Consider the following 26,380-nt stretch of genomic DNA (forward strand, 5'->3'; position numbering starts at 1 on the left):
ATGCCTGAAAACTACTGGAACAACACGTCCATCTTGAACTGTCCTCCCATCTATCTTCCTGCTTCCTTTTCGACCACTTACAATCTGGCTTCCGGTCACACCACTCCACTGAAACTGCCCTAACTAAGGTCACCAATGACCTCTTAACCGCCAAGAGCAAGCAACACTACTACCCTCCTCCTTCTGGACCTGTCCTCTGCCTTTGACACAGTGGACCACTTCCTCTTACTCATCTCTTGGCATCACAGACTTGGCCCTATCCTGGATCTCATCATACCTAATTGACCGGACATTCAGCGTCTCCCACTCACACACCACCTCCTCACCTCACCCCCTATCTGTCGGAGTCCCACAAGGTTCAGTTCTAGGGCCCCTGCTCTTCTCCATTTACACCTTTGGCCTGAGACAACTCATAGAATCTCATGGTTTTCAGTATCACCTCTATGCTGATGACACACAGATCTACATCTCTGGACCAGATATCACCTCCATACTAACCAGAATCCCTCAATGTCTGTCCACTATTTCATCCTTCTTCTCTGCTGGATTTCTAAAACTTAATATGGACAAAACAGAATTCATCGTCTTTACCCCATGTCACGCGACCCCCCCCCCCAACGGACCTATCCATTACAGTAAATGTCTGCTCACTCTCCCCAGTCCCACAAGCTCGCTGCCTCGGGGTAATCCTTGACCCTGATCTCTCCTTGAAACCACATATCCAAGCCCTTTACACTTCCTGCCGCCTTCAACTCAAAAATATTTTACGGATCCGTAAATTCCTAAACCAAGAATCTGCAAAAACCCTAGTCCATGTGGAGCGCCCCCCCCTTAGGGCAGTGGGGTACTCGGAGCCGGGCCCTTCGGTTCTCAAGGGGGATGTCACGGTGGCTGACCCGGTCCGTGGCCCTCTGGAGGTCCGTTGGAAATTGGGGGGAAAGGTCTTTAAAGGGATAATGTTCGTGACGCCACCTGTGGTATTCGGTCAGGGTGACCAACGCTGCTTAGGGGTCCGCTGGGGTGATGTTATGGCAGCTAGATGGTATACGTTCCCACAGGTGAAGTATGTCCCCAGGGCTTCCCAGTGTATAGATGGTGGATGGTGAGAGGCGCAGTAAAGAACGAGGACACAAGGTTGCAGTCTCTTTACCTTTACTGGAGGCTTCAGTGTCCACAGTCCAGGGCACCGGATCACAGGGTAGGCAGAGTCCGGCCGGTCTGAAGACAAATCCAGAGTTCCCTTATCCAGGTGGAAATCAGTAGCCTTCCTCTAGCGCCTGAGTGTTGTAGTCCCTCCCTGCTGAGCTTCTCGGTGAGGTCCTCACAGCTACTGTAGATGTAACGTCTCTTTCTCTCTGTCCCCCTGATGGATAGGATAGGACAAACCCGTATGACTGATAGCCTGAGGCTTTTTACAGGGACACTATCATGCCCCGGCTCCCACAAGTTGCCACCGTGCCTCCTGGCTATAAGGTCGGGCAGCCAATGTGGAATTAACTGTCCTGCCAGTCTCTGAAGTAAAGCGTAGAGATCCTTACTCCCTTAGTGTTCTGGCTACCGGCTTCTGTGCCTCAGAAAGGAGGCAGCCTTTTACAGGGCAGAACTCCTTCTGGTTTCCTCTCCTTTTGCTATGACTTCGTTTCTCACTCACTACAATACAATTCCCTTCTGATGTCTCTTTCTTAGGATGCTGCCGCACGTGGGGCAGGCGCAGCTCTGTGGACCCTCGCCCTTCGCAGACCTCAGTCTGCATCTGGCTCCCTCTCTATCCAGCCAGCTTCTCCCCTTTTCTTCCTATCCAATCCAGACTACCAGTTTTACCTAGTTGTGAAGAGTGTCGTAATAGATAGAAGCATGGCTCCCCCTGGCGGCCTGGAGTGTGAAGTGTGTTGTGTGGTTTGTGATACCTGGTAGGGTGATCTCCTTTATTGCCTTCAGACGTAACACCACTCCCCCTGGTGGAAGAATGACATTACTGCAACGACCAGGATCCTCACAAGATCTCCTTCTCTGCAACCTACTGCAATTACTGCAACCTCCGATCCTCACAAGATCTCCTTCTCTACTCCCCTCTTATCTCCTCTTCCCACAATCGTATACAAGATTTCTCTCGCGCATCACCCCTACTCTGGAACTCTCTACCACAACATATCAGACTCTCACCTACTATCGAGGCAGCATGGTGGCTCAGTGGTTAGCACAGCAGCCTTGCAGCACTGGAGTCCTGTGTTCAAACCCCACCAAGGACAACATCTGCAAAGAGTTTGTATGTTCTCCCCGTGTTTGCATGGGTTTCCTCCGGGTTCTCCGGTTTCCTCCCACATTCCAAACACATACTGATAGGGAATTTAGATTGTGAGCCTCATCGGGGACAGTGATGATAATGTGTGCAACCTGTAAAGCGCTGCGGAATATGTTAGCACTATATAAAGATTATTATTATTACTAGATGGTGGCCCGATTCTAACGCATCGGGTATTCTAGAATATGTATGTCCACGTAGTATATTGCCCAGTCACATAGTATATTGCCCAGCCACGTACTATATTGCCCAGCCACGTACTATATTGCCCACTCACGTAGTATATTGCCCAGCCACGTAGTATATTGCCCACTCACGTAGTATATTGCCCAGCCACGTAGTATATTGCCCAGCCACATAGTATATTGGCCAGCCACGCAGTATATTGCCCAGTCAGGTAGTATATTGGCCAGCCACGCAGTATATTGCCCAGCCACGTAGTATATTGCCCAGTCAGGTAGTATATTGGCCAGCCACGCAGTATATTGCCCAGCCACGTAGTATATTGCCCAGCCACGTAGAATATTGCCCAGCCACGTACTATATTACCCAGTCACATAGTATATTGCACAGCGACGTAGTATACAGCATAGACACGTAGTATATTGCCCAGCCACGTAGTATATTGCCCAGCCACGTAGTATATTGGCCAGCCACGTAGTATATTGGCCAGCCACGTAGTATATTGCCCAGCCACGTAGTATATTGGCCAGCCACGTAGTATATTGCACAGCGACGTAGTATATTGCCCAGTCCCGTAGTATATTGCCCAGCCACGTAGAATATTGCCCAGCCACGTAGTATATTGCCCAGCCACGTAATATACAGCACAGAGCCACGTAGTATATTGCCCAGCCACGTAGTATATTGCCCAGCCACGTAGTATATTGCCCAGCCACGTAGTATATTGCACAGCCACGTAGTATATTGCCTAGCCACGTAGTATATTGCCCAGCCACGTAGTATATTGCCCAGCCACGTAGTATATTGCACAGCCACGTAGTATATTGCCCAGCCATGTAGTATATTGCCCAGCCACGTAGTATATTGCACAGCCACGTAGTATATTGCACAGCCACATAGTATATTGCCCAGCCACGTAGTATATTGCCCAGTGACATAGTATATTGCCCAGTGACATAGTATATTGCCCAGTCACGTAATATACAGCACAGAGCCACGTAGTATATTGCCCATCCACGTAGTATATTGCCCAGTCACGTAGTATATTGCACAGCCACGTAGTATATTGCCCAGTCACGTAGTATATTGCACAGCCACGTAGTATATTGCACAGCCACGTAGTATATTGCACAGCCACGTAGTATATTGCCCAGCCATGTAGTATATTGCCCAGCCACGTAGTATATTGCCCAGTGACGTAGTATATTGCCCAGTGACGTAATATACAGCACAGAGCCACGTAGTATATTGGCCAGCCACGCAGTATATTGACAGTCACGTAGTATATTGCACAGCGACGTAGTATATTGCCCGGCCACGTAGTATATTGCCCAGTTACGTAGTATACAGCACAGAGCCACATAGTATATTGCCCAGCCACGTAGTATATTGCCCAGTCACGTAGTATACAGCACAGACACGTAGTATATTGCCCAGTCACGTATGTAACAGGTTAAAAAATAAAAAAGAAACATACTCACCATCCGAAGAGCCCGTTGTAGTTCCGGCACTTGTGAGCGGTGTCCGGTCCCAGGATTGGTATTAGCGCAGGACCTTCCATGACGTCGCAGTCGCGATGGCGGAAGGTGAGAGTAAAGTTTTTTTTTTTTATTATTATTATTTTTAACATTAGATCGTTTTACTATTGATGCTGCATATGCAGCATCAATAGTAAAAAGTTGGGAACACACAGGGTTAATAGCGGCGGTAACGGAGTGCGTTACCCGCGGCATAACGCGGTCCGTTACCGCCGGCATTAACCCTGTGTTAGCGGTGACCGGAGGGGAGTATGCGGGCGACAGGCACTGACTGCGGGAAGTAAGGAGCGGCCATTTTCTTCCAGACTGTGCCCATCGCTGATTTGTCGCGGCAGCCATGACAGGCAGCTGGCGAGACCAATCAGCGAATGAATAACCGTGACAGAAGGACAGACAGAAAGACGGAAGTGACCCTTAGACAATTATATAGTAGATTCGAAAAGAGCCTGAAGACCCACCTCTTCCGACAAGCCTACAACCTGCAGTAACCACTGATCGACCAAACCACTGCACGACCAGCTCTATCCTCACCTACTGTATCCTCACCCATGCCTTGTAGATTGTGAGCCTTCGCGGGCAAGGTCCTTTCTCCTCCTGTACCAGTTGTGACTTGTATTGTTTAAAATTATTGTACTTGTTTTTTATTATGTATACCCCTCCTCACATGTAAAGCGCCATGGAATATATGGCGCTATAATAATAAATAATAATAATAATGATAACTGTATATATGACGCTGCCAAAGGAACACCACAGTGTACTGTATATTTGTAGTTCAGGTTCAGCCTAACCCATCTGTAAATTATTGCTAATAATGATCGGGATGAAAGAAAACTCTGATCACGGTTCCTTAGAGGCCACTAACAATGTTGGGATCTTAGTGGTTGCGTAGTGTCGCTGTAATTGAGTAGTGCCAATGTCATTGTGTAGTGCCGCTGTCATTGAGTAGTGCCGATGTCATTGTGTAGTGCCGCTGTCATTGAGTAGTGCCGATGTCATTGTGTAGTGCCGCTGTCATTGTGTAGTGCCGCTGTCATTGTGTAGTGCTGCTGTCATTGTGTAGTGCCGCTGTCATTGAGTAGTGCCAATGTCATTGTGTAGTGCCGCTGTCATTGTGTAGTGCTGCTGTCATTGTGTAGTGCCGCTGTCATTGAGTAGTGCCGATGTCATTGTGTAGTGCCGCTGTCATTGAGTAGTGCCGATGTCATTGAGTAGTGCCAATGTCATTGTATAGTGCCGCTGTCATTGAGTAGTGCCGATGTCATTGAGTAGTGCCGCAGTCATTGTGTAGTGCCGATGTCATTGTGTAGTGTCGCTGTCATTGAGTAGTGCCGATGTCATTGTGTAGTGCCGCTGTCATTGTGTAGTGCCGCTGTCATTGAGTAGTGCTGCTGTCATTGAGTAGTGCCGATGTCATTGTGTAGTGCCGCTGTCATTGTGTAGTGCTGCTGTCATTGTGTAGTGCCGCTGTCATTGAGTAGTGCCAATGTCATTGTGTAGTGCCGCTGTCATTGTGTAGTGCTGCTGTTATTGTGTAGTGCCGCTGTCATTGAGTAGTGCCGATGTCATTGTGTAGTGCCGCTGTCATTGAGTAGTGCCGATGTCATTGAGTAGTGCCGATGTCATTGTATAGTGCCGCTGTCATTGAGTAGTGCCGATGTCATTGAGTAGTGCCGCAGTCATTGTGTAGTGCCGATGTCATTGTGTAGTGCCGCTGTCATTGAGTAGTGCCGATGTCATTGAGTAGTGCCGCAGTCATTGTGTAGTGCCGATGTCATTGTATAGTGCCGCTGTCATTGAGTAGTGCCGATGTCATTGAGTAGTGCCGCAGTCATTGTGTAGTGCCGATGTCAATGAGTAGTGCCGATGTCATTGTGTAGTGCCGCTGTCATTGTGTAGTGCCGCTGTCATTGAATAGTGCCGATGTCATTGTGTAGTGTCGCTGTCATTGAGTAGTGCCGATGTCATTGTGTAGTGCCGCTGTCATTGTGTAGTGCCGCTGTCATTGAGTAGTGCTGCTGTCATTGAGTAGTGCCGATGTCATTGTGTAGTGGCACTACTCAATGACAGCGGCACTACACAATGACATCGGCACTACTCAACGACTCACCAAACCAAGAATGCAAAAAACGTATAATTCTCCCCACTTCACTTATACTGAGCACTTTGTCATCTCAGTTGCTGCCTATGCAGGATGCAGTAGTTGAGATAAGTTTATTGGCTGCTGCGCTCTGTATAGGCAGTAATCAAGATGACAAAGCTCTTTTTACTTATATTGAGAACTGTGTCATTTCAGTTGCTGCCTATGCAGAGTGAAGCAGTATTGATGTGTTTATCGGCGGCTGCACTCTACATTAGTAGCCACAGAGTTGACAAAGCTCACTTCATTTATACTGAGAACTTTATCATCTAAGGTGCTGTGCTAACTATGCAGAGCGCAGTAGTTGAGTTTATTGACTGCTGCACTGTGGAAAGTCAGTGACCGAGTTGACAAAATTCACTTATAAGGACAACTTTGGCATCTCAGTTGCTGCCCATGCAGTGTGCAGTAGACAAGATGGGTCTGTCATCTACTTCTGCACTCTGCATAGGCAGCAATGAAGTTGACAATACTCACTTTATTTATACTGAGAACTTTTGTCATCTCAGTCGCTGCCTCTGCAGAGTGCAGTAGTCGAGATGAGTTTATTGACTGCTGCTCTCTGCATTAGCAGCGACTGAGTTAACAAAGCTCACTATACTTTTACTGAGAACCTTTGTCATCTCAGTCTATGCAAATGCAGAGCTTAGCAGTCTAGGTGAGTTTATCAGCTGTTGTGCTCTGCATAGGCAGCGACCAATTTGACAAAGATCACTTCACTAATACCGAGAACTTTGTCATCTCAGTCATTGCCTATGCAGAGCGCAGCAGTTGAGATGAGTTTATTGCCTGCTGCACTCAGCATAGGCAGCAACTATGATGACAAAGCTCACTTTACTTATACTGAGAACTTATCGCACTCACTGCCTATGCAGAGCAGCAACCGAGTTAAAAAAGTTCACTTATACTGAAAATGCCATCTCAGTCTCTGACTATGCAGAGCGCAGTAGTCGAGATTAGTTTAATTGCTGCATTCCTTATACTGACTACTTTGTCATATCATTTGCAGCCTAGGAAGAGCGTAGAAGTCTAGATGAGTTTGTTATGGGCTGCATAGGCAGTGATTGAGTTGACAAAGCTCACTTCGCTTCTACAGAGAATTTTTTCATCTCAGCTGCTGCCTATGCAGAGCGAAGCTGCAAATAATAATCTGATCTCGACTGCTGCACTCTGAATAGGCAAAGATGGTGCAAGCACCTAATGGGCTGCTCCAGAAGGAAGCCGAGCTCGTCATTCCACAGTGGGAGCAGGCGGGGAGAAAGATTGCACCCAAACACTTTGGCCCCAACTTCCCCTGGACCCCCTCCTCCCCTCCCGTGCTATTGTCCCCTCCTGTGCTATTGTCCCCTCCCCCCTCCTGTGCTATTGTCCCCTCCCCCCTCCTGTGCTATTGTCCCCTCCCCCTCCTGTGCTATTGTACCCTCGCCCCTCCTGTGCTATTGTCCCCTCCCCTCTCCTGTGCTATTGTCCCCTCCCCCCTCCTGTGCTATTGTCCCCTCCTGTGCTATTGTCTCCTCCCCCCTCCTGTGCTATTGTCCCCTCCCGCCTCCAGTGCTATTGTCCCCTCGACCCTCCTGTGCTATTGTCCCCTCCCGTGCTATTGTCCCCTCCCCCCTCCTGTGCTATTGTCCCCTCCCGCCTCCTGTGCTATTGTCCCCTCGACCCTCCTGTGCTATTGTTCCCTCCCCCCTCCTGTGCTATTGTCCCCTCCCCCTCCTGTGCTATTGTCCCCTCCTGTGCTATTGTCCCCTCCCGCCTCCTGTGCTATTGTCCCCTCCCGCCTCCTGTGCTATTGTCCCCTCCCCCCTCCTGTGCTATTGTCCCCTCCCCCTCCTGTGCTATTGTCCCCTCCCCCCTCCTGTGCTATTGTCCCCTCCCCTCTCCAATGTAGTTTAGTCTTAGCTAACTGGTCAAACTGTTGATTTTATTGTACAAAAGTAGCAAAACATACAACTTATATATCTCTGGTATCAGCAAAAATTTAAAAATTAAATTATCACTCTTGGAACGTGAGGATGAAATAAATGGGTTAAAAATGCTGTGTCCTTAAAGGGTTAAAGGTGGAGTTCATCTGCTCTCTGTAATTAATTCCTGACATCTGCTGCAATATTACTATGAACAGAAAAAAATTCTTAAAATCATTCTCTAAAAAAAAAACCCCTTTATGCTCCTCCATAGCTGTGACTCCAAAGACACACAGTGAAGTACAGGGCGCAGAAAATAGGTCACAGGCTCGTCTACCAATAAAAAGAGGTCAGGAGGGCGGGGAAAGATTAGACAACCAATCAGCGGCTGATGAAAGAGGCAGGTCGCGTGTAAATATTCCAAGAGCCAATAAGGGCAAGTCGCTCTGTAATTTTTTTTTCTTTCCACCAATCACAGAGTTACGACGAAGAACTTTAGCCAATCAGCGCCAAGTGGTGTGTGAACTGTGAAGATGGCGGGAGGACCGGAGCTGGAGAAGGCAGCGGAGCTGTACGAGCGGCTCCAGGTGAGGCCTCCTCAGTCTTTAGGGCTCGTTGTGTTTTGTCTCCGCGGTATTGCTGGGAGTTGTAGTCTTACAGCACCTTGCGAGTCGCGGGCCATCACAATAGGCTTTTTTTTAACCCCTGAACTACCAGTTTTTCCTAGTTCTGAGACGGCATGCTGTGACTTGTAGTCCTTGCCTTTTTTTGGCTAGGGAAGGCAACGTGTGAACATAGTCTTATCGCGATAGCAGACAGTCCAGTTATTCTGCCCACTGTCCCTTTATGAGGTAATATCTCTGCAACGCTTTCATGGATCCTGATGATTCTGACATTGTTTTCTCGTGACATATTGTCCTTCATGTTGGTGGTATAATATATACTTCATATGACTTGTGTTTATTTGTGAAGAAAACAGAAATTTGGCAAAAATTTTGCAATTTTTCAAACTTTTCATTTTTGAGCCCTTAACCCCTTCATGACCCAGCCTATTTTGACCTTAAAGACCTCGCCGTTTTTTGCAATTCTGACCAGTGTCCCTTTATGAGGTAATAACTCAGGAACGCTTCAACGGATCCTAGCGGTTCTGAGATTGTTTTTTCGTGACATATTGGGCTTCATGTTAGTGGTAAATTTAGGTCAATAAATTCTGCATTTATTTGTGATAAACACGGAAATTTGGCGAAAATTTTGAAAATTTCGCAATTTTCACATTTTGAATTTTTATTCTGTTAAACCAGAGAGATATGTGACACAAAATAGTTAATAAATAACATTTCCCACATGTTTACTTTACATCAGCACAATTTTGGAAACAAAATTTTTTTTTGTTAGGAAGTTATAAGGGTTAAAATTCGACCAGCGATTTGTCATTTTTACAACGAAATTTACAAAACCATTTTTTTTAGGGACCACCTCACATTTGAAGTCAGTTTGAGGGGTCTATATGGCTGAAAATACCCAAAAGTGACACCATTCTAAAAACTGCACCCCTCAAGGTGCTCAAAACCACATTCAAGAAGTTTATTAACCCTTCAGGTGCTTCACAGCAGCAGAAGCAACATGGAAGGAAAAAATGAACATTTAACTTTTTAGTCACAAAAATTATCTTTTAGCAACAATTTTTTTATTTTCCCAATGGTAAAAGGAGAAACTGAACCACGAAAGTTGTTGTCCAATTTGTCCTGAGTACGCTGATACCTCATATGTGGGGGTAAACCACTGTTTTGGCGCACGGCAGGGCTTGGAAGGGAAGGAGCGCCATTTGACTTTTTGAATCAAAAATTGGCTCCACTCTTTAGCGGACACCATGTCACGTTTGGAGAGCCCCCGTGTGCCTAAAAATTGGAGCTCCCCCACAAGTGACCCCATTTTGGAAACTAGACGCCCCAAGGAACTTATCTAGATGCATAGTGAGCACTTTGAACCCCCAGGTGCTTCACAAATTGATCCGTAAAAATGAAAAAGTACTTTTTTTTCACAAAAAAATTCTTTTAGCCTCAATTTTTTCATTTTCACATGGGCAACAGGATAAAATGGATCCTAAAATGTGTTGGGCAATTTCTCCTGAGTACACCAATACCTCACATGTGGGGGTAAACCACTGTTTGGGCACATGGTAAGGCTCGGAAGGGAAGGAGCGCCATTTGACTTTTTGAATGAAAAATTATTTCCATCGTTAGCGGACACCATGTCGCGTTTGGATAGCTCCTGTGTGCCTAAACATTGGCGCTCCCCCACAAGTGACCCCATTTTGGAAACTAGACCCCCCAAGGAACTAATTTAGATGCCTAGTGAGCACTTTAAACCCTCAGGTGCTTCACAAATTGATCTGTAAAAATGAAAAAGTACTTTTTTTTCACAAAAAAATTCTTTTCGCCTCAATTTTTTCATTTTCACATGGGCAGTAGGATAAAATGGATCATAAAATTTGTTGGGCAATTTCTCCCGAGTACGCCGATACCTCATATGTGGGGGTAAACCACTGTTTGGGCACTCGGCAGGGCTCGGAAGAGAAGGCGCGCCATTTGACTTTTTGAATGGAAAATTAGCTCCAATTGTTAGCGGACACCATGTCGCGTTTGGAGAGCCCCTGTGTGCCTAAACATTGGAGCTCCCGCACAAGTGACCCCATTTTGGAAACTAGACCCCCCAAGGAACTTATCTAGATGCATATTGAGCACTTTAAACCCCCAGGTGCTTCACAGAAGTTTATAACGCAGAGCCATGAAAATAAAAAATAATTTTTCTTTCCTCAAAAATGATTTTTTAGCCTGGAATTTCCTATTTTGCCAAGGATAATAGGAGAAATTGGACCCCAAATATTGTTGTCCAGTTTGTCCTGAGTACGCTGATACCCCATATGTGGGGGTAAACCACTGTTTGGGCGCACGGCAGGGCTCGGAAGGGATGGCACGCCATTTGGCTTTTTAAATGGAAAATTAGCTCCAATCATTAGCGGACACCATGTCACGTTTGGAGAGCCCCTGTGTGCCTAAACATTGGAGATCCCCCAGAAATGACACCATTTTAGAAACTAGACCCCCAAAGGAACTTATCTAGATGTGTGGTGAGCACTTTGAACCCCCAAGTGCTTCATAGAAGTTTATAATGCAGAGCCGTGAAAATAATAAATACGTTTTCTTTCCTCAAAAATAATTATTTAGCCCAGAGTTTTTTAATTTTCCCAAGGGTAACAGGAGAAATTTGACCCCAATATTTGTTGTCCAGTTTCTCCTGAGTACGGTGATACCCCATATGTGGGGGTAAACTACTGTTTGGGCACATGCCAGGGCTTGGAATTGAAGTAGTGACGTTTTGAAATGCAGACTTTGATGGAATGCTCTGCGGGCGTCACGTTGCGTTTGCAGAGCCCCTGATGTGCCTAAACAGTAGAAACCCCCCACAAGTGACCCCATTTTGGAAACTAGACCCTGAAAGGAACTTATCTAGATGTGTGGTGAGCACTTTGAACCCCCAAGTGCTTCATAGAAGTTTATAATGCAGAGCCGTGAAAATAATAAATACGTTTTCTTTCCTCAAAAATAATTATTTAGCCCAGAATTTTTTATTTTCCCAAGGGTTACAGGAGAAATTGGACCCCAAAAGTTGTTGTCCAGTTTCTCCTGAGTACGCGGATACCCCATATGTGGGGGTAAACCACTGTTTGGGCACACGTCGGGGCTCAGAAGGGAAGTAGTGACTTTTGAAATGCAGACTTTGATGGAATGGTCTGCGGGTGTCACGTTGCGTTTGCAGAGCCCCTGGTGTGCCTAAACAGTAGAAACCCCCCACAAGTGACCCCATTTTAGAAACTAGACCCCCCAAGGAACTTATCTAGATATGTGGTGAGCACTTTGAACCCCCAAGTGCTTCACAGACGTTTACAACACAGAGCCGTGAAAATAAAAAATCATTTTTCTTTCCTCAAAAATTATGTTTTAGCAAGCATTTTTTTAGATTCACAAGGGTAACAGGAGAAATTGGACCCCAGTAATTGTTGCGCAGTTTGTCCTGAGTATGCTGGTACCCCATATGTGGGGGTAAACCACTGTTTGGGCACACGTCAGGGCTCGGAAGTGAGGGAGCACCATTTGACTTTTTGAATACGAGATTGGCTGGAATCAATGGTGGCGCCATGTTGCGTTTGGAGACCCCTGATGTGCCTAAACAGTGGTAACCCCTCAATTCTAACTCCAACACTAACCCCAACACACCCCTAACCCTAATCCCAACTGTAGCCATAATCCTAATCACAACCCTAACCCCAACACACCCCTAACCACAACACTAATTCCAACCCTAACCCTAACCACAACCCTAATTCCAACCCTAACCCTAAGGCTATGTGCCCACGTTGCGGATTCGTGTGAGATATTTCCGCACCATTTTTGAAAAATCTGCGGGTAAAAGGCACTGTGTTTTACCTGCGGATTTTCCGCGGATTTCCAGTGTTTTTTGTGCGGATTTCACCTGCGGATTCCTATTGAGGAACAGGTGTAAAACGCTGCGGAATCCGCACAAAGAATTCACATGCTGCGGAAAATACAACGCAGCGTTCCCGCGCGGTATTTTCCGCATCACGGGCACAGCGGATTTGGTTTTTCATATGTTTACATGGTACTGTAAACCTGATGGAACACTGCTGCGAATCCGCAGCCAAATCCGCACCGTGTGCACATAGCCTAATTCTAAAGGTATGTGCACACGCTGCGGAAAACGCTGCGGATCCGCAGCAGTTTCCCATGAGTGTACAGTTCAATGTAAACCTATGGGAAACAAAAATCGCTGTACACATGCTGCAGAAAAACTGCACGGAAACGCAGCGGTTTACATTCCGCAGCATGTCACTTCTTTGTGCGGATTCCGCAGCGGTTTTACAACTGCTCCTATAGAAAATCGCAATTGTAAAACCGCAGTGAAATGCGCAGAAAAAAACGCGGTAAATCCGCCATAAATCCGCAGCGGTTTAGCACTGCGGATTTATCAAATCCGCAGCGGAAAAATCCGCAGAGGACCAGAATACGTGTGCACATTCCTAACCCTAGCCCTAACCCTAGCCCTAACCCTAGCCCTAACCCTAGCCCTAACCCTACCCCTAACCCTACCCCTAACCCTACCCCTAACCCTACCCCTAACCCTATTCTAACATTAGTGGAAAAAAAAAAATTTCTTTATTTTTTTATTGTCCCTACCTATGGGGGTGACAAAGGGGGGGGGTCATTTATTATTTTTTTTATTTTGATCACTGAGATATAATCTATCTCAGTGATCAAAATGCACTTTGGAACGAATCTGCCGGCCGGCAGATTCGGCGGGCGCACTGCGCATGCGCCCGCCATTTTGGAAGATGGCGGCGCCCGGGAGAAGACGGACGGGACCACAGCTGGATCGGTAAGTATGATAGGGTGGGGGGGGACCACGGGGGGGGGGGATCGGAGCACGGGGGGGGGAATCGGAGCGCGGGAGGGGTGGAACGGAGCGCGGGGGGCGTGGAACGGAGCACGGGGGGCTGGAACGGAGCACGGGGGGGTGGAACGGAGCACGGGGGGGTGGATCGGAGTGCAGGGGGGGTGATTGGAGCACGGGGGGGTGATTGGAGCACGGGGGGAGCGGACACGAGCACGGGGGGGAGCGGAGCACAGGGCGGAGGGGAGCCGGAGCAGTGTACCGGCCAGATCGGGGGGGTGGGGGGGCGATCGGAGGGGTGGGGTGGGGGCACATTAGTGTTTCCAGCCATGGCCGATGAAATTTCAGCATCGGCCATGGCTGGATTGTAATATTTCACCCGTTATAATGGGTGAAATATTACAAATCGCTCTGATTGGCAGTTTCACTTTCAACAGCCAATCAGAGCGATCGTAGCCACGAGGGGGTGAAGCCACCCCCCCTGGGCTAAACTACCACTCCCCCTGTCCCTGCAGATCGGGTGAAATGGGAGTTAACCCTTTCACCCGATCTGCAGGGACGCGATCTTTCCATGACGCCGCATAGGCGTCATGGGTCGGATTGGCACCGACTTTCATGACGCCTACGTGGCGTCAAAGGTCGGGAAGGGGTTAAATCACAGAGATATGTCACACAAAATGGTTAATAAATAACATTTCCCTCATGTCTACTTTACATCAGCGCAATATTTTAAACTTACATTTTTTTACGTTAGGAAGTTACACTGTGAAGTGGGTAAAATGGCTCCAAATTTTGTCCCACAATTTCTGCTGAAAGTGGCAACACCCCATATGTGGCTGTACAGTACTGCTTAGCCATACGGAGAGATCGGGAGGGACGGAGCGCTATTTGCCTCCTTGAGCGCAGATTTTACTGCGTACCCCATATACATAGCCTCTAAGTGCTAGAAGAGCAAAATCTCTCCCTCAAGTGACCCCACTATGGAAATTATACCCCTTGGGAACTTATCTACAGGTGTAGTGATGATTTGACTCCATGGCTGATTTCCAGAAACAAGCAGCAATGGATGTTTACTGAGTGAAAATTGCAAACTGCCATTGTAGTGACCAGTACGTTGTAGTGACCAGTACGTTGTAGCGAGCAGTACGTTGTAGCGAGCAGTACGTTGTAGCTAGCAGTACGTTGTAGCGAGCAGTACGTTGTAGCGACCATTGCGTTGTAGCGACCATTGCGTTGTAGCGACCATTGCGTTGTAGCGACCAGTACGTTGTAGCGACCATTGCGTTGTAGCGACCATTGCGTTGTAGCGACCATTGCGTTGTAGCGACCATTGCGTTGTAGCGAGCAGTGCGTTGTAGCGAGCAGTGCGTTGTAGCGACCATTGCGTTGTAGCGAGCAGTACGTTGTAGCGACCAGTGCGTTGTAGCGAGCAGTGCGTTGTAGCGAGCAGTACGTTGTAGCGAGCAGTACGTTGTAGTGACCATTGCGTTGTAGTGAGCAGTGCGTTGTAGCGAGCAGTGCGTTGTAGCGAGCAGTACGTTGTAGCGACCATTGCGTTGTAGCGACCATTGCGTTGTAGCGACCATTGCGTTGTAGCGACCATTGCGTTGTAGCGAGCAGTGCGTTGTAGCGACCATTGCGTTGTAGTGAGCAGTACGTTGTAGCGACCATTGCGTTGTAGCGACCAATACGTTGTAGCGAGCAGTGCGTTGTAGCGAGCAGTACGTTGTAGCGACCATTACGTTGTAGCGACCAATACGTTGTAGCGAGCAGTGCGTTGTAGTGACCATTGCGTTGTAGCGACCATTGCGTTGTAGCGACCAGTGCGTTGTAGCGACCAATACGTTGTAGCGAGCAGTGCGTTGTAGCAACCATTGCGTTGTAGCGAGCAGTACGTTGTAGCGACCATTGCGTTGTAGCGACCATTGCGTTGTAGCGACCAATACGTTGTAGCGAGCAGTACGTTGTAGCGACCATTGCGTTGTAGCGAGCAGTACGTTGTAGCGACCAGTGCGTTGTAGCGACCATTGCGTTGTAGCGACCAATACGTTGTAGCGAGCAGTGCGTTGTAGCGAGCAGTACGTTGTAGCGAGCAGTACGTTGTAGCGAGCAGTACGTTGTAGCGAGCAGTGCGTTGTAGCGAGCAGTACGTTGTAGCGACCAGTGCGTTGTAGCGAGCAGTACGTTGTAGCGACCAGTGCGTTGTAGCGAGCAGTACGTTGTAGCGACCATTGCGTTGTAGCGAGCAGTACGTTGTAGCGAGCAGTACGTTGTAGCGACCAGTGCGTTGTAGCGACCAGTGCGTTGTAGCAACCAGTGCGTTATGCCCAGCCCATGCTTCTCGAGACACACACCCATAAGATAGGCGAGTTCTCATCACTTTGGAAGTGCCAAATGTGGACGCTATATGTGGTTTAGGTACACTGTGGGGCTCAGAAGGGAGGTTGGAATTGGGAGCAGATAGTTTTCTGAATTTCTTTTGGCGGGGGAGAAGCCATCTCGCTTTCCCAGAGCCTTTGTACTACCAGTAACGTGGAAGCCCCCTATATTTCCGTTAACAGATGACGGACCTGAGTGGGGACTTGCTTTTTTTGTGGATTGAGTTGACGCTTTTGTTAGGAACATTTTACAGAACGGTTGGGATCACATTTATCAGGCGCTCTACGCTGAGCACTTATTGTTTGGGTTTCCATCTAAATCTCTGAGTGACGTGATTCAGATGAGACCCCCGAGGGACCAATTCACTGTTGAGGCAGCAGAGTTACTCTGGACTCCGTCTGGCCTCTGTTCCACGGTGTTCTTATCAGACGTGCACAAAACTGTGTCCGACGGCATGTTTATGCAATCCTAAAAAGACAGACACCGCCAGATCACAAGTTCTATGGTGTCCACAGTGCCTCCATCTTCCTCATTATAGGGAATCTTCCACCAGAGGTTCTGCCTGAATCACGTATTTCAGAGATTTACATGGAAACCCCGGTGTAACCGCTCAGCACAGAGCGCAGGGTAAATATGAGCCGAGCTTTGGGAGGCAGAATGAACAAATCAACAGCATATCAAGAATTAGTTTTATTTACTTTTTACGCAGTTCCTAGTGCGGTATAGGTGATTGGGCGACTTAATTCTTCGGGGCGGTTCAATTACAGCGATACCAGATTTTATATCCGGTTTTTTAGGTTTGGCTGCTGTCACACACTAGAAGATCACCATACTTTGATAGCTATACATTTTTCCATATTTTGGCCCACAGAGTAATGTGAGGTCTTCTTTTCTGCGGGACAAGCTGGCGTTTTTATTGGTACCATTTTCAGACACCTGACTATTTTTTTTTTTTTTTTTTTTTTTTAAATCACTTTCTATCCCAATTTTTGAGAGGCAGAATGGACACAAACAAGCAATTCAGGATTCTTTTTTTTTTTTGGTCATTCCGCTTGTGGTAAAATTGATACGGCAGCTTTATTCTTCTGGTCAGTACGATTACAGTGATACCACATTTATATATTTTTATGTTTTGTTGCTTTTACACAATAAAAACTTTCATAGAAAAAAAACTTTTTTTGCTTCGCTTTATTGTGAGAGCTATAACTTTTTTTATTTTTTCGCTGATGGAGCTGTATGGCGGCTCGTATTTTGCGGGACAATATGACGTTTTCAGCGGTACCATTATTATTTATATCCGTCTTTTTGATTGCGTGTTCCACTTTTTGTTCGGCGGTATAATGATAAAGCGTTGTTTTTTTGCCTCATTTTTCAATTTTTTTTTACGGTATTCACTAAAGGGGTTAACTAGTGCAACAGTTTTATAGGTCGAGTCATTACAGACGTGGAGATGCCAAATATGTGTATGTGTATTTTGTACAATATATTTTTATTTTTAGTATTTCATTTTTTTCCAGGACGTCCCCCTGACAGCACATTGGAGGACGTCCTCCTCCTCCTTGCAGGGACAGGAAACACAACACGAGAGGTTAAAAGGTCCCACTCCACCCCCTTTTCCTTAGTGTGTTTTTCCTGTCCCTGCATGGAGGGACACACGAGAGAAGGAGCGCTATACTAGCGTGAAGACTCACCAGTTCGGAGGCTCGGGGGATCGTGCGGCTAACGCCAATATCCTTCCCCCGCTCCACTAAGCCCCAGGCAGAAACTTCCCGGTGGGGAGTCCCTCTGCCATAAAGACCAGTAGAGCGGATGAGCTCCTGGGTCGAACCGCTTCCTCCCGGTGGGGGGCTCTCGGTTCGGGCGCCAGGAGAAGAGGCGCCGCTAGAGGATCCAGCAGCGTGCGTTCCACTGTGTGGAACGCGGAAGTAGGACTAATAAGACAGGCGCGATACTTCCGGTGTCAGGCGCAGGTAAGGTGACGTCACATCCGGGGTCGGGGCCATCTCGGCGTGCGTTCCACCTGGTGGAACGCGGAAATGAGCAGACTTAAGAGCGCAAAGAGGGGCTCTCGCAGATGTTTCCAGTGCTTCCTCTAGTGGTAAGAAGCGCCAGAGGGCATCCCTGGAGAAATTGGCTACAGGACACAGTAAGGTCCGTACGACCAGATTGCTGCAGACATGCCGGAGTCTGAGGGTGAGTGCAGCAGTCGCTGCTATATCCCTTTTTTACATCTGTTACCATAAGGATCTCTTACTTATAGTGGCATTTCTCCACAGAAGATATGGAGAACAGGAATGAGGAAATGGGGGTAAGTGCGCAATGCGCAGAGTACTCAAATATACGCCTGCACATACTGAGCCATTCTTGTCCTTATTATTACATTTAGGATAAAGAGGCCAGTCAAGCTCCCCTCCCTCAGTCTAAAAAATCTGGCAAGGTATTGACTAAATCTAAGAGGTGCTCTCTTTGTAACACAAAACTGTCAGAAACATACAAGAAGGATCTGTGCAGCTCTTGTATTAAGAAAATTGTCAGAGAAGAACAACCATCAATGTTGTCCGAAATGAGGAATATAATCCGGGAGGAGGTCCAGAATTCCTTAGCTTCAATGTCACAACGGGAAGTGTACAGTCCGGGCCCGGCTCGTAAAAGACCAAGGAAAGATCCAGAACAGGAGGTTCAGGATGGTTCGTCGGAGGCGGAATCAGAATATAGAGGTTCTGATCAAGAAGAAGGAGAACTGCCAGTAGAAGAACAAGAAGGGAAAAGGTACTACTTTCCAGTCGAAGAAACAGAAGAACTGGTCCAGGCGGTCAGACGTACTATGCAGGTGAAAGAAGACCCCCAGCCGAGGTCTAGACAAGATCAGATGTTCGGAGGGCTCACATATCAGGAACGGACGGTGTTCCCGGTGAGTGAACACATACGTAAGATGATCTCACAAGAATGGAAAGATGCGGAGCGAAGATTGGTGATGTCCAGAGAGTTTAAAAACCGTCTTCCGTTTGATTCAGAAGAGATCAAGACATGGGAAGAGATTCCGAAGGTAGATGTCCCTTTAGCCAAGGTGGCAAAGAAAACATCCATACCTTTCGAAGATTCATCTAGTCTTAAGGATGCAATGGATCGCAAGGCGGATATCCTTTTACGTCGAGCCTGGGAGACTTCAGCAGCTTTAATAAAAACTAACATCGCAGCTACTTCTGTAGCGAGATCCATGTTCCTGTGGATGGAACAGCTGGAAGAACATTTAATTAATAAGACTTCACGGGCGGATATAATTGCTTCTCTGCCTATCATTAAGTCAGCCACGGCCTTTATGGCAGATACATCAGCTGAATCTGTGAGATTTGCGGCTAGAAATAGCTCCTTGTCCAATGCAACACGAAGGGCTATTTGGCTTAGATCTTGGTCGGGGGATAATGCATCCAAAAATAAATTATGCGCCATTCCATTTTCAGGTTCCAGAATATTTGGTCAGGCTTTAGATGACATCCTAGAGTCAGCAGCTGATAGTAAAAGAGGGTTTCCCGAGGATAAACCCAAGAAGTTTCAGCCCTTTCGGAGGAGGCCTCTCCCCCCTCCCCCTCCCCCCCGCAGATTTCCAGAGTATAGAGAACAATGGAGATCAGGTAGAGGATCCTTTAGGAGTTCCTACGCTCAGAATAGAAGGGGTAGGAATTCCTTGTTCGGTTCTGGCTATAGACCAAGGAAACAATGACGCCATAGGAATAGGCGGGAGATTAAGTTTCTTCCTCAAACAATGGAGTCAGATCTCAGACAACGATTATGTCCTCAAGATAATCTCAGAAGGTTACAGAATAGAGTTAATATCCCGCGTACCTCAGAGGCGTATCTTACCAACAAGGTTAGCCAAAGATTCCCCTATGTTTCTAGACCTACAAAAACTGTTCGACTCCGGGGTTATAGTTCGGGTTCCTACTCCAGAAATAGGTGCAGGTCACTATTCCTCTCTTTTTTCTATTCCAAAACCGTCAGGGGAATCCCGTACAATAATAAATTTAAAACCTCTGAACGTTTTCGTCAATTACAAACGGTTCAAAATGGAGTCGATCAGGTCCATCATTCATCTTATAAACAAAGATTCGGTAATGTGCACTCTCGATCTGAAGAGTGCGTATTATCAGGTCCCGATACATCTCTCTTCTCAGGAGCTTCTGAGATTCTCGGTAAGTCTCTCGGACATGACCTGCCACTTCCAATTTCAATGTCTCCCTTTCGGTCTAGCATCCGCCCCAAGAATTTTCACCAAATTGGTAGCAGAGGTGGTGGCTTTCTTAAGAAACCAAGGAATAACAATAATTCCATACTTGGACGATTTTCTGGTTGTGGCACGTTCAAGGGCCATTCTGCTACAACACAGAGATCGGGTCATAGCAGTATTAGAGGAAATAGGATGGGTGGTCAACAGAAAAAAGTCACATTTAAAGCCAGAATCCCAGAAGATATTTCTAGGAGTACTCTTGGATTCTACAACCAGGCAGTCCTTCTTACCAAGGGACAAACGAACCTCATTAAAAAAGATGATCTTAGAATTCCAAAGAAGTCCAGTGACGATAAGAGCAGCTATGAAAGTCTTGGGGAAGATGACAGCATGCATTCCGTGTGTCAGATGGGCTCAGGCTCACTCAAGGCCTTTACAAGAACAGATACTCATGGTATGGGATCGACGTCGTTCCACATTAGACAAGAGGCTAGAGCTATCAATGAAGACAAGAAGATCACTACGATGGTGGATCCAGGACTACAATCTAAAAAAGGGCATCCCTTGGATATCAACCCCTTGTGTGATAATCACCACAGATGCAAGTCAGTGGGGATGGGGAGCGCACCTGGAAGGAAAATTCTTTCAGGACAAGTGGCCCGAGGAGATCAGTCAGATGTCGTCAAATTACAGAGAATTATACGCAGTCTGGGAAGCTCTCAGAAGAAACCGTTCATGCCTAAAGGACAAACATGTAAAAATCCTATCCGACAATGTAACAGCGGTATCCTTTTTGAGGCATCAAGGAGGTTCCAAACACAAAGCGCTTCAAGGTCTAGCGCAGAGAATATTTGCCTGGGCAGAAGACGTTGTCTTATCTATAACAGCAGTGCATCTAGAAGGGTCACAGAACATACTAGCCGACTATCTAAGCAGAAAGAAAGTTTCTCCAACCGAATGGGAACTAAGTCAAGAAATGTTCCAAATTCTTTGCCACCGTTGGGGAACGCCCAGGATAGATTTATTCGCCACAAGGAAAAATTCAAAGGTTCCCAGATTTTATTCCCTCAACCCTCTAGACATGCCGGAAGCAGTCGACGCCTTAAGTCAAGCATGGAGCGAACCTCTGTCTTACGCATTTCCACCAATAGCACTTATTCCAATAGTGCTCAGGAAGATTCAGGAAGACCAGGCAACAGTGCTGACAATTGTACCATTCTGGCCAAAGAGAAGTTGGTTCCCATTGTTGGGGGCCATGGCAACGGGAGACCCTATCATGCTCCCGTTATGGAAGGATATAATTCATCAAGGGCCTGTTTTACACCAAAACCCGGAGAGACTGCATCTATCAGCATGGATCCTGAGAGGGACATCTTGAAATCCAGAGGTCTTTCAGATGAAGTAATTACAACCATCCAGGCTAGTAGGAAGCCTGTCACCTCAGCCATCTACCACAAAATCTGGAAAAAATTTTGTATGGGAAGTGGCGGGTCAGCTGTGATTCCGGGGGTCTTGGATGTTCCTAGAGTCTTAAAATTCTTACAGGCAGGCTTTGACTTGGGGCTCAGGCCAGGTACAATTAAAGTCCAGATCTCGGCCCTTAGTACTTTTCTGGATTATCCATTAGCTTCCCATCCCTGGATAATCAGATTTGTGAGGGCTATCCAAAGATTACGGCCTACCTTGAGACAGCTAGCTCCCACATGGGACTTAAATTTAGTCCTTAGGGCTCTATGTAAAGATCCCTATTCTCTAGAGGAGGACATGCCTATTTCAGTTCGTACCTGGAAGACGGCCTTCCTAGTAGCGATTACAACAGCTAAACGCGTAGGGGAAATTCAGGCTCTATCAATTAAGGATCCATATCTTCAAGTCAGAGAGGATCATATAATCCTAAAATTAGACCCAGCTTTTATCCCAAAAATAGCTTCAGCAAAAAATCGAGATCAGGAAATAATTTTACCTTCCTTTTGTGAGAACCCTTCTAATGAAAAAGAACAGGCTTTACACTCCCTGGATGTTAGGCAGGCAGTATTAAACTATCTAGAGGCCACTAGCTCCTGGAGGAAGGATTCTAATCTTTTTATCCTATTTGGAGGTAAGAATAAAGGTAAAAAAGCTTCCAAGGCGTCTATAGCTAGATGGATTACTACTATAATTTCAAAAGCCTACGCATCAGAAGGGATAGCGTGCCCAACAGGGATTAAAGCTCACTCTACTAGGGCTGTTTCAGCATCATGGGCTGAGCGAGCAGGAGCGTCACTAGATCAGATTTGCAAGGCAGCAACTTGGGCCAGAGTAAACACGTTCTGTAAGCACTATTAGCTAGACGTAGTAGCAGCTCAGCAGACGTCTTATGGGAGGAAAGTTCTCCAAGCAGTTGTCCCACCCTAAACGTAGTTTTCTTTGGTATTCTCCAATGTGCTGTCAGGGGGACGTCCTGGAAAATGGGTATTATTACCTACCGATAATTCGGTTTCCAGGAGTCCATCCTGACAGCACCGTTATTTCCCCCCCTATGCATGCCAGTTCATATGCTGTAATATGTTTGGTCTAATAAAGTTTCAAAAGTATATCTATCCATGGTGTGGTACTTGTCAAAACACTAAGGAAAAGGGGGTGGAGTGGGACCTTTTAACCTCTCGTGTTGTGTTTCCTGTCCCTGCAAGGAGGAGGAGGACGTCCTCCAATGTGCTGTCAGGATGGACTCCTGGAAACCGAATTATCGGTAGGTAATAATACCCATTTTTTTGTACTTTGTCCCACTGTCACTTTTTGCATGCTGATTGCTTATAAAGCATAGGAGTGCAGCATGGTGTAGCAAGTTTGCTAGCCCTGATTACACAGGAGTGTAGTGTGACAGGCTTGCTGACTGTTTCCAATGGAAACCAAGATCCTTTTGCTCCTTGCATTCATGTTGATGGTTTCCCCTGCTAATATGCCATTATTGATGCTTTCTTTTCTTAGAAGTTGAAGTGCCCGTGTCTTGAAGGAGTGTATGTGACCGAACCCCAGAGTATCCATGAGCTCTTGTTTACCCCATCTGTTCATCGCTTGGACATTCTGGAATGGATCTGTATAAGGTAACATCCACATCTTCTCCTGATATCCGCCGTACATGTCGGGTGCTCGTATACAGAGCGGGCTCAGGAGCTGAGCCTGCACCATAGACTTCGTGTGCCAGCTGCCTTATACAGCCGGCACCTGCTTCAATCAGAAGCGATTGGAGCTGACCCCAGTCACTGTTATTTAGCCACTTAAAGGGAACCTGTCACCCCCAAAATCGATGGTGAGGTAAGGGGGCCTATCTACAGCATTCTACGGCGCAGGCGCCGGGCCTCTCTGACCTTTCCGGCGCCTGCGCACTGCAGTACTTTCCTCTGCCCTCAACAGGGCAGACAAAGTACGCCTGTGCCAGAGCCACGGCGTGAAGACCAGAAGAGGACGTCTTGGAATGAAGATGGGAGGCCCCGGAGCGGACCAGAGATACCCATTTGACCAGACCGCAGCGGGACCGCCCCTGGGTGAGTATAATCTAACGTCTTTTTCTCCTCTTTCAGGTAACATCGGGGGCTTATCTACAGCATTACAGAATGCTGTAGATAAGCCCCCTGATGACGGTGAGCTTATCTCACCATCGATTTTGGGGGTGACAGGTTCCCTTTAAAGTAGTGCAATCCCAGTGATGCAATGGCAGCTGGAGGCCTACTGAAGACCCCCTGTCTGCACCATCTTTGTTCTCCTTCTCCATAAGAGATAAGCGTAACTCCATACTGTTAACAATGAAGAATATGTGCCTGTTATCCACGTGACGGTATTATTCGCTCTCTCCCTCTGCAGGGTCCACCCTCCTCTCCAGGAGCAGTTCTTCACTTTGAAGGAGTCTCAGGCAGAAGTAAAGGTGAAAGGTAATGTCTTCACACTTCATTCTGAGTACTGTGATATTATGTCATTGATTCTGGTTCTCTGCTGGAACTTGTTGTGAAATTCTAACTAGTAATGAAGGGAACAATATTTTGGGTATCAAGGGCTATGCAGTATATAGGAGGATGTTCACACTGGCCACGTAACAGACAAAACTGATGAGCGAAACAAAATGAGCATATCCCCTGCAGTCGGTTAACCCCTTAGCGACCGCCGATACGCCTTTTAACGGCGGCCGCTAAGGGTACTTAAACCACAGCGCCGTTAATTAACGGCGCTGTGGAAAAAGTGAATAGCGCCCCCCTGAGGCCGATTTTCTCCGGGGTCTCGGCTGCCGGGGGTAGCCGAGACCCCAGAGAACATGATTCGGGGGGGTTTTAACCCACCCCGCATTTGCGATCGCCGGTAATTAACAGTTTACCGGCGATCGCACAAAAAAACGCGATCTCTTTTTAATTTCTCTGTCCTCCGATGTGATCGCACATCGGAGGACAGAGAAAAGGGGTCCCAGGTGGCCCCCCAATACTCACCTAGCTCCCCCGATGCTCCTCGTGGCTCCCGGTGGGCGCCGCCATCTTAAAAATGGGCCGGCCCCGCGAGAATCTTTGGGGTCTCGGCTGCCGGGGGTAGCCGAGACCCCAAAGAGCATGATCGGGGTCGGTTTTACCGACCCCTGTTTTGCGATCGCCGGTAATTAACTGTTTACCGGCGACCGCAAAAAAAAAAAAAAGTAAAGTATAATTCTCTGTCCTCTGATGTGATCGCACATCAGAGGACAGAGAAATAGGGGGATTCGGGGACCCTACAATACTCACCTGTGTCCCTGGATCCTCTTGCTGCTCCTCCTGGCCGCCGGCAGAAGAAAATGGCGGGCGCATGCGCAGTGCGCCCGCCATCTGTCTCCATCTGCCGGCCGGCAGGAGAACAGCAGTTGGGGCTAAAATTAGGGTTAGGGGTAGGGTTAGGGTTAGGGTTGGGGTTAGGGGTGGGGTTAGGGGTAGGGTTAGGGCTAGGGTTGGGGCTAAATTTAGGGTTAGGGTTGGGGCTAAATTTAGGGTTGGGGCTAAATTTAGGGTTAGGCTTCTTTCACACTTACGTCGGTACGGGGCCGTCGCAATGCGTCGGCCCGACATACCGACGCACGTTGTGAAAATTGTGCACAACGTGGGCAGCAGCTGTAGTTTTTCAACGCATCTGCTGCCCAATCTATGTCCTGGGGAGGAGGGGGCGGAGTTACGGCCACGCATGCGCGGTCAGAAATGGCGGATGCGACGTACAAAAAAACGTTTCATTGAACGTTTTTTTGTGCCGACGGTCCGCCAAAACACAACTGATCCAGTGCACGACGGACGCGACGTGTGGCCATCCGTCACGATCCGTCGGCAATACAAGTCTATGGGCAAAAAACGCATCCTGCGGGCACATTTGCAGGATCCGTTTCTTGTCCAAAACGACGGATTGCGACGGATGCCAAACGACGCAAGTGTGAAAGTAGCCTTAGGGCTAGGGTTAGGGTTGGGGCTAAAGTTAGGGCTAGGGTTGGGGCTAAAGTTAGGGTTAGAGCTGGGATTAGGGTTAGGGTTTGGATTAGGGTTGGTATTAGGGTTAGGGTTGGCATTAGGGTTACGCTTGGGATTAGGGTTAGGTTTGGGATTAGGGTTAAGGTTAGGGTTGTGATTAGGGGTGTATTGGGATTAGGGTTAGGTTTGAGGTTAGTGTTGAGATTAGGATTAGGGGTGTGTTGGATTTAGGGTTTTGGTTAGGGTTGACATTAGGGTTGTTTTGGGGTAAGGGTTGGGATTATCGTTAGGGTTAGTGATTAGGATTATGGATCAGGTTGGGATTAGGGTTAGGGGTGTGTTGGGGTTAGGGTTGGAGCTAGAATTGGGGGGTTTCCACTGTTTAGGTACATCAGGGGGTCTCCAAACACGACAGCCAATTTTGCGCTCAAAAAGTCAAATGGTGCTCCCTCCCTTCTGAGCTCTGCCGTGCGCCCAAACAGTGGGTTACCCCCACATATGGGGCATCAGCGTACTCGGGATAAATTGGACAACAACTTCTGGGGTCCAATTTCTCTTGATACCCTTGTGAAAATAAAACTTGGGGGCTACAATATCTTTTTTGTGAAAAAAAAAATATATTTTTTATTTTCACGACTCTGCATTCTAAACTTCTGTGAAGCACTTGGGCATTCAAAGTTCTCACCACACATCTAGACAAGTTCCTTGGGGGGTCTAGTTTCCAAAATGGGGTCACTTGTGGGGGATTTCTACTGTTTAGGCACATCAGGGGCTCTCCAAACGCGACATGGCGTCC

At 47.4% G+C, this 26,380-nt stretch overlaps 2 protein-coding genes across 4 annotated transcripts in view; one reads left to right on the forward strand and one right to left on the reverse strand.

Moving 5' to 3' along the window:
* The window catches only part of LOC138662542 (deoxyribonuclease-1-like), a 76,839-nt gene that overhangs the window by 24,195 nt on the left and 26,264 nt on the right, over positions 1-26,380 (reverse strand). The window lies entirely within an intron of this gene.
* Positions 8,533-26,380, forward strand: part of HAUS7 (HAUS augmin like complex subunit 7) — a 104,606-nt gene continuing 86,758 nt past the window's right edge. For both annotated transcript variants that reach the window (XM_069748315.1, XM_069748316.1), the window contains exons 1-3: positions 8,533-8,654; positions 23,108-23,223; positions 23,981-24,048. In XM_069748315.1, coding sequence (XP_069604416.1) covers positions 8,601-8,654; positions 23,108-23,223; positions 23,981-24,048 — 238 coding nt within the window. In that variant the 5' untranslated portion in view covers positions 8,533-8,600. The remainder of the gene's footprint in view (positions 8,655-23,107; positions 23,224-23,980; positions 24,049-26,380) is intronic.

Source organism: Ranitomeya imitator, chromosome 2, assembly GCF_032444005.1.
Source record: "Ranitomeya imitator isolate aRanImi1 chromosome 2, aRanImi1.pri, whole genome shotgun sequence".
Lineage (NCBI taxonomy): Eukaryota > Metazoa > Chordata > Amphibia > Anura > Dendrobatidae > Ranitomeya > Ranitomeya imitator.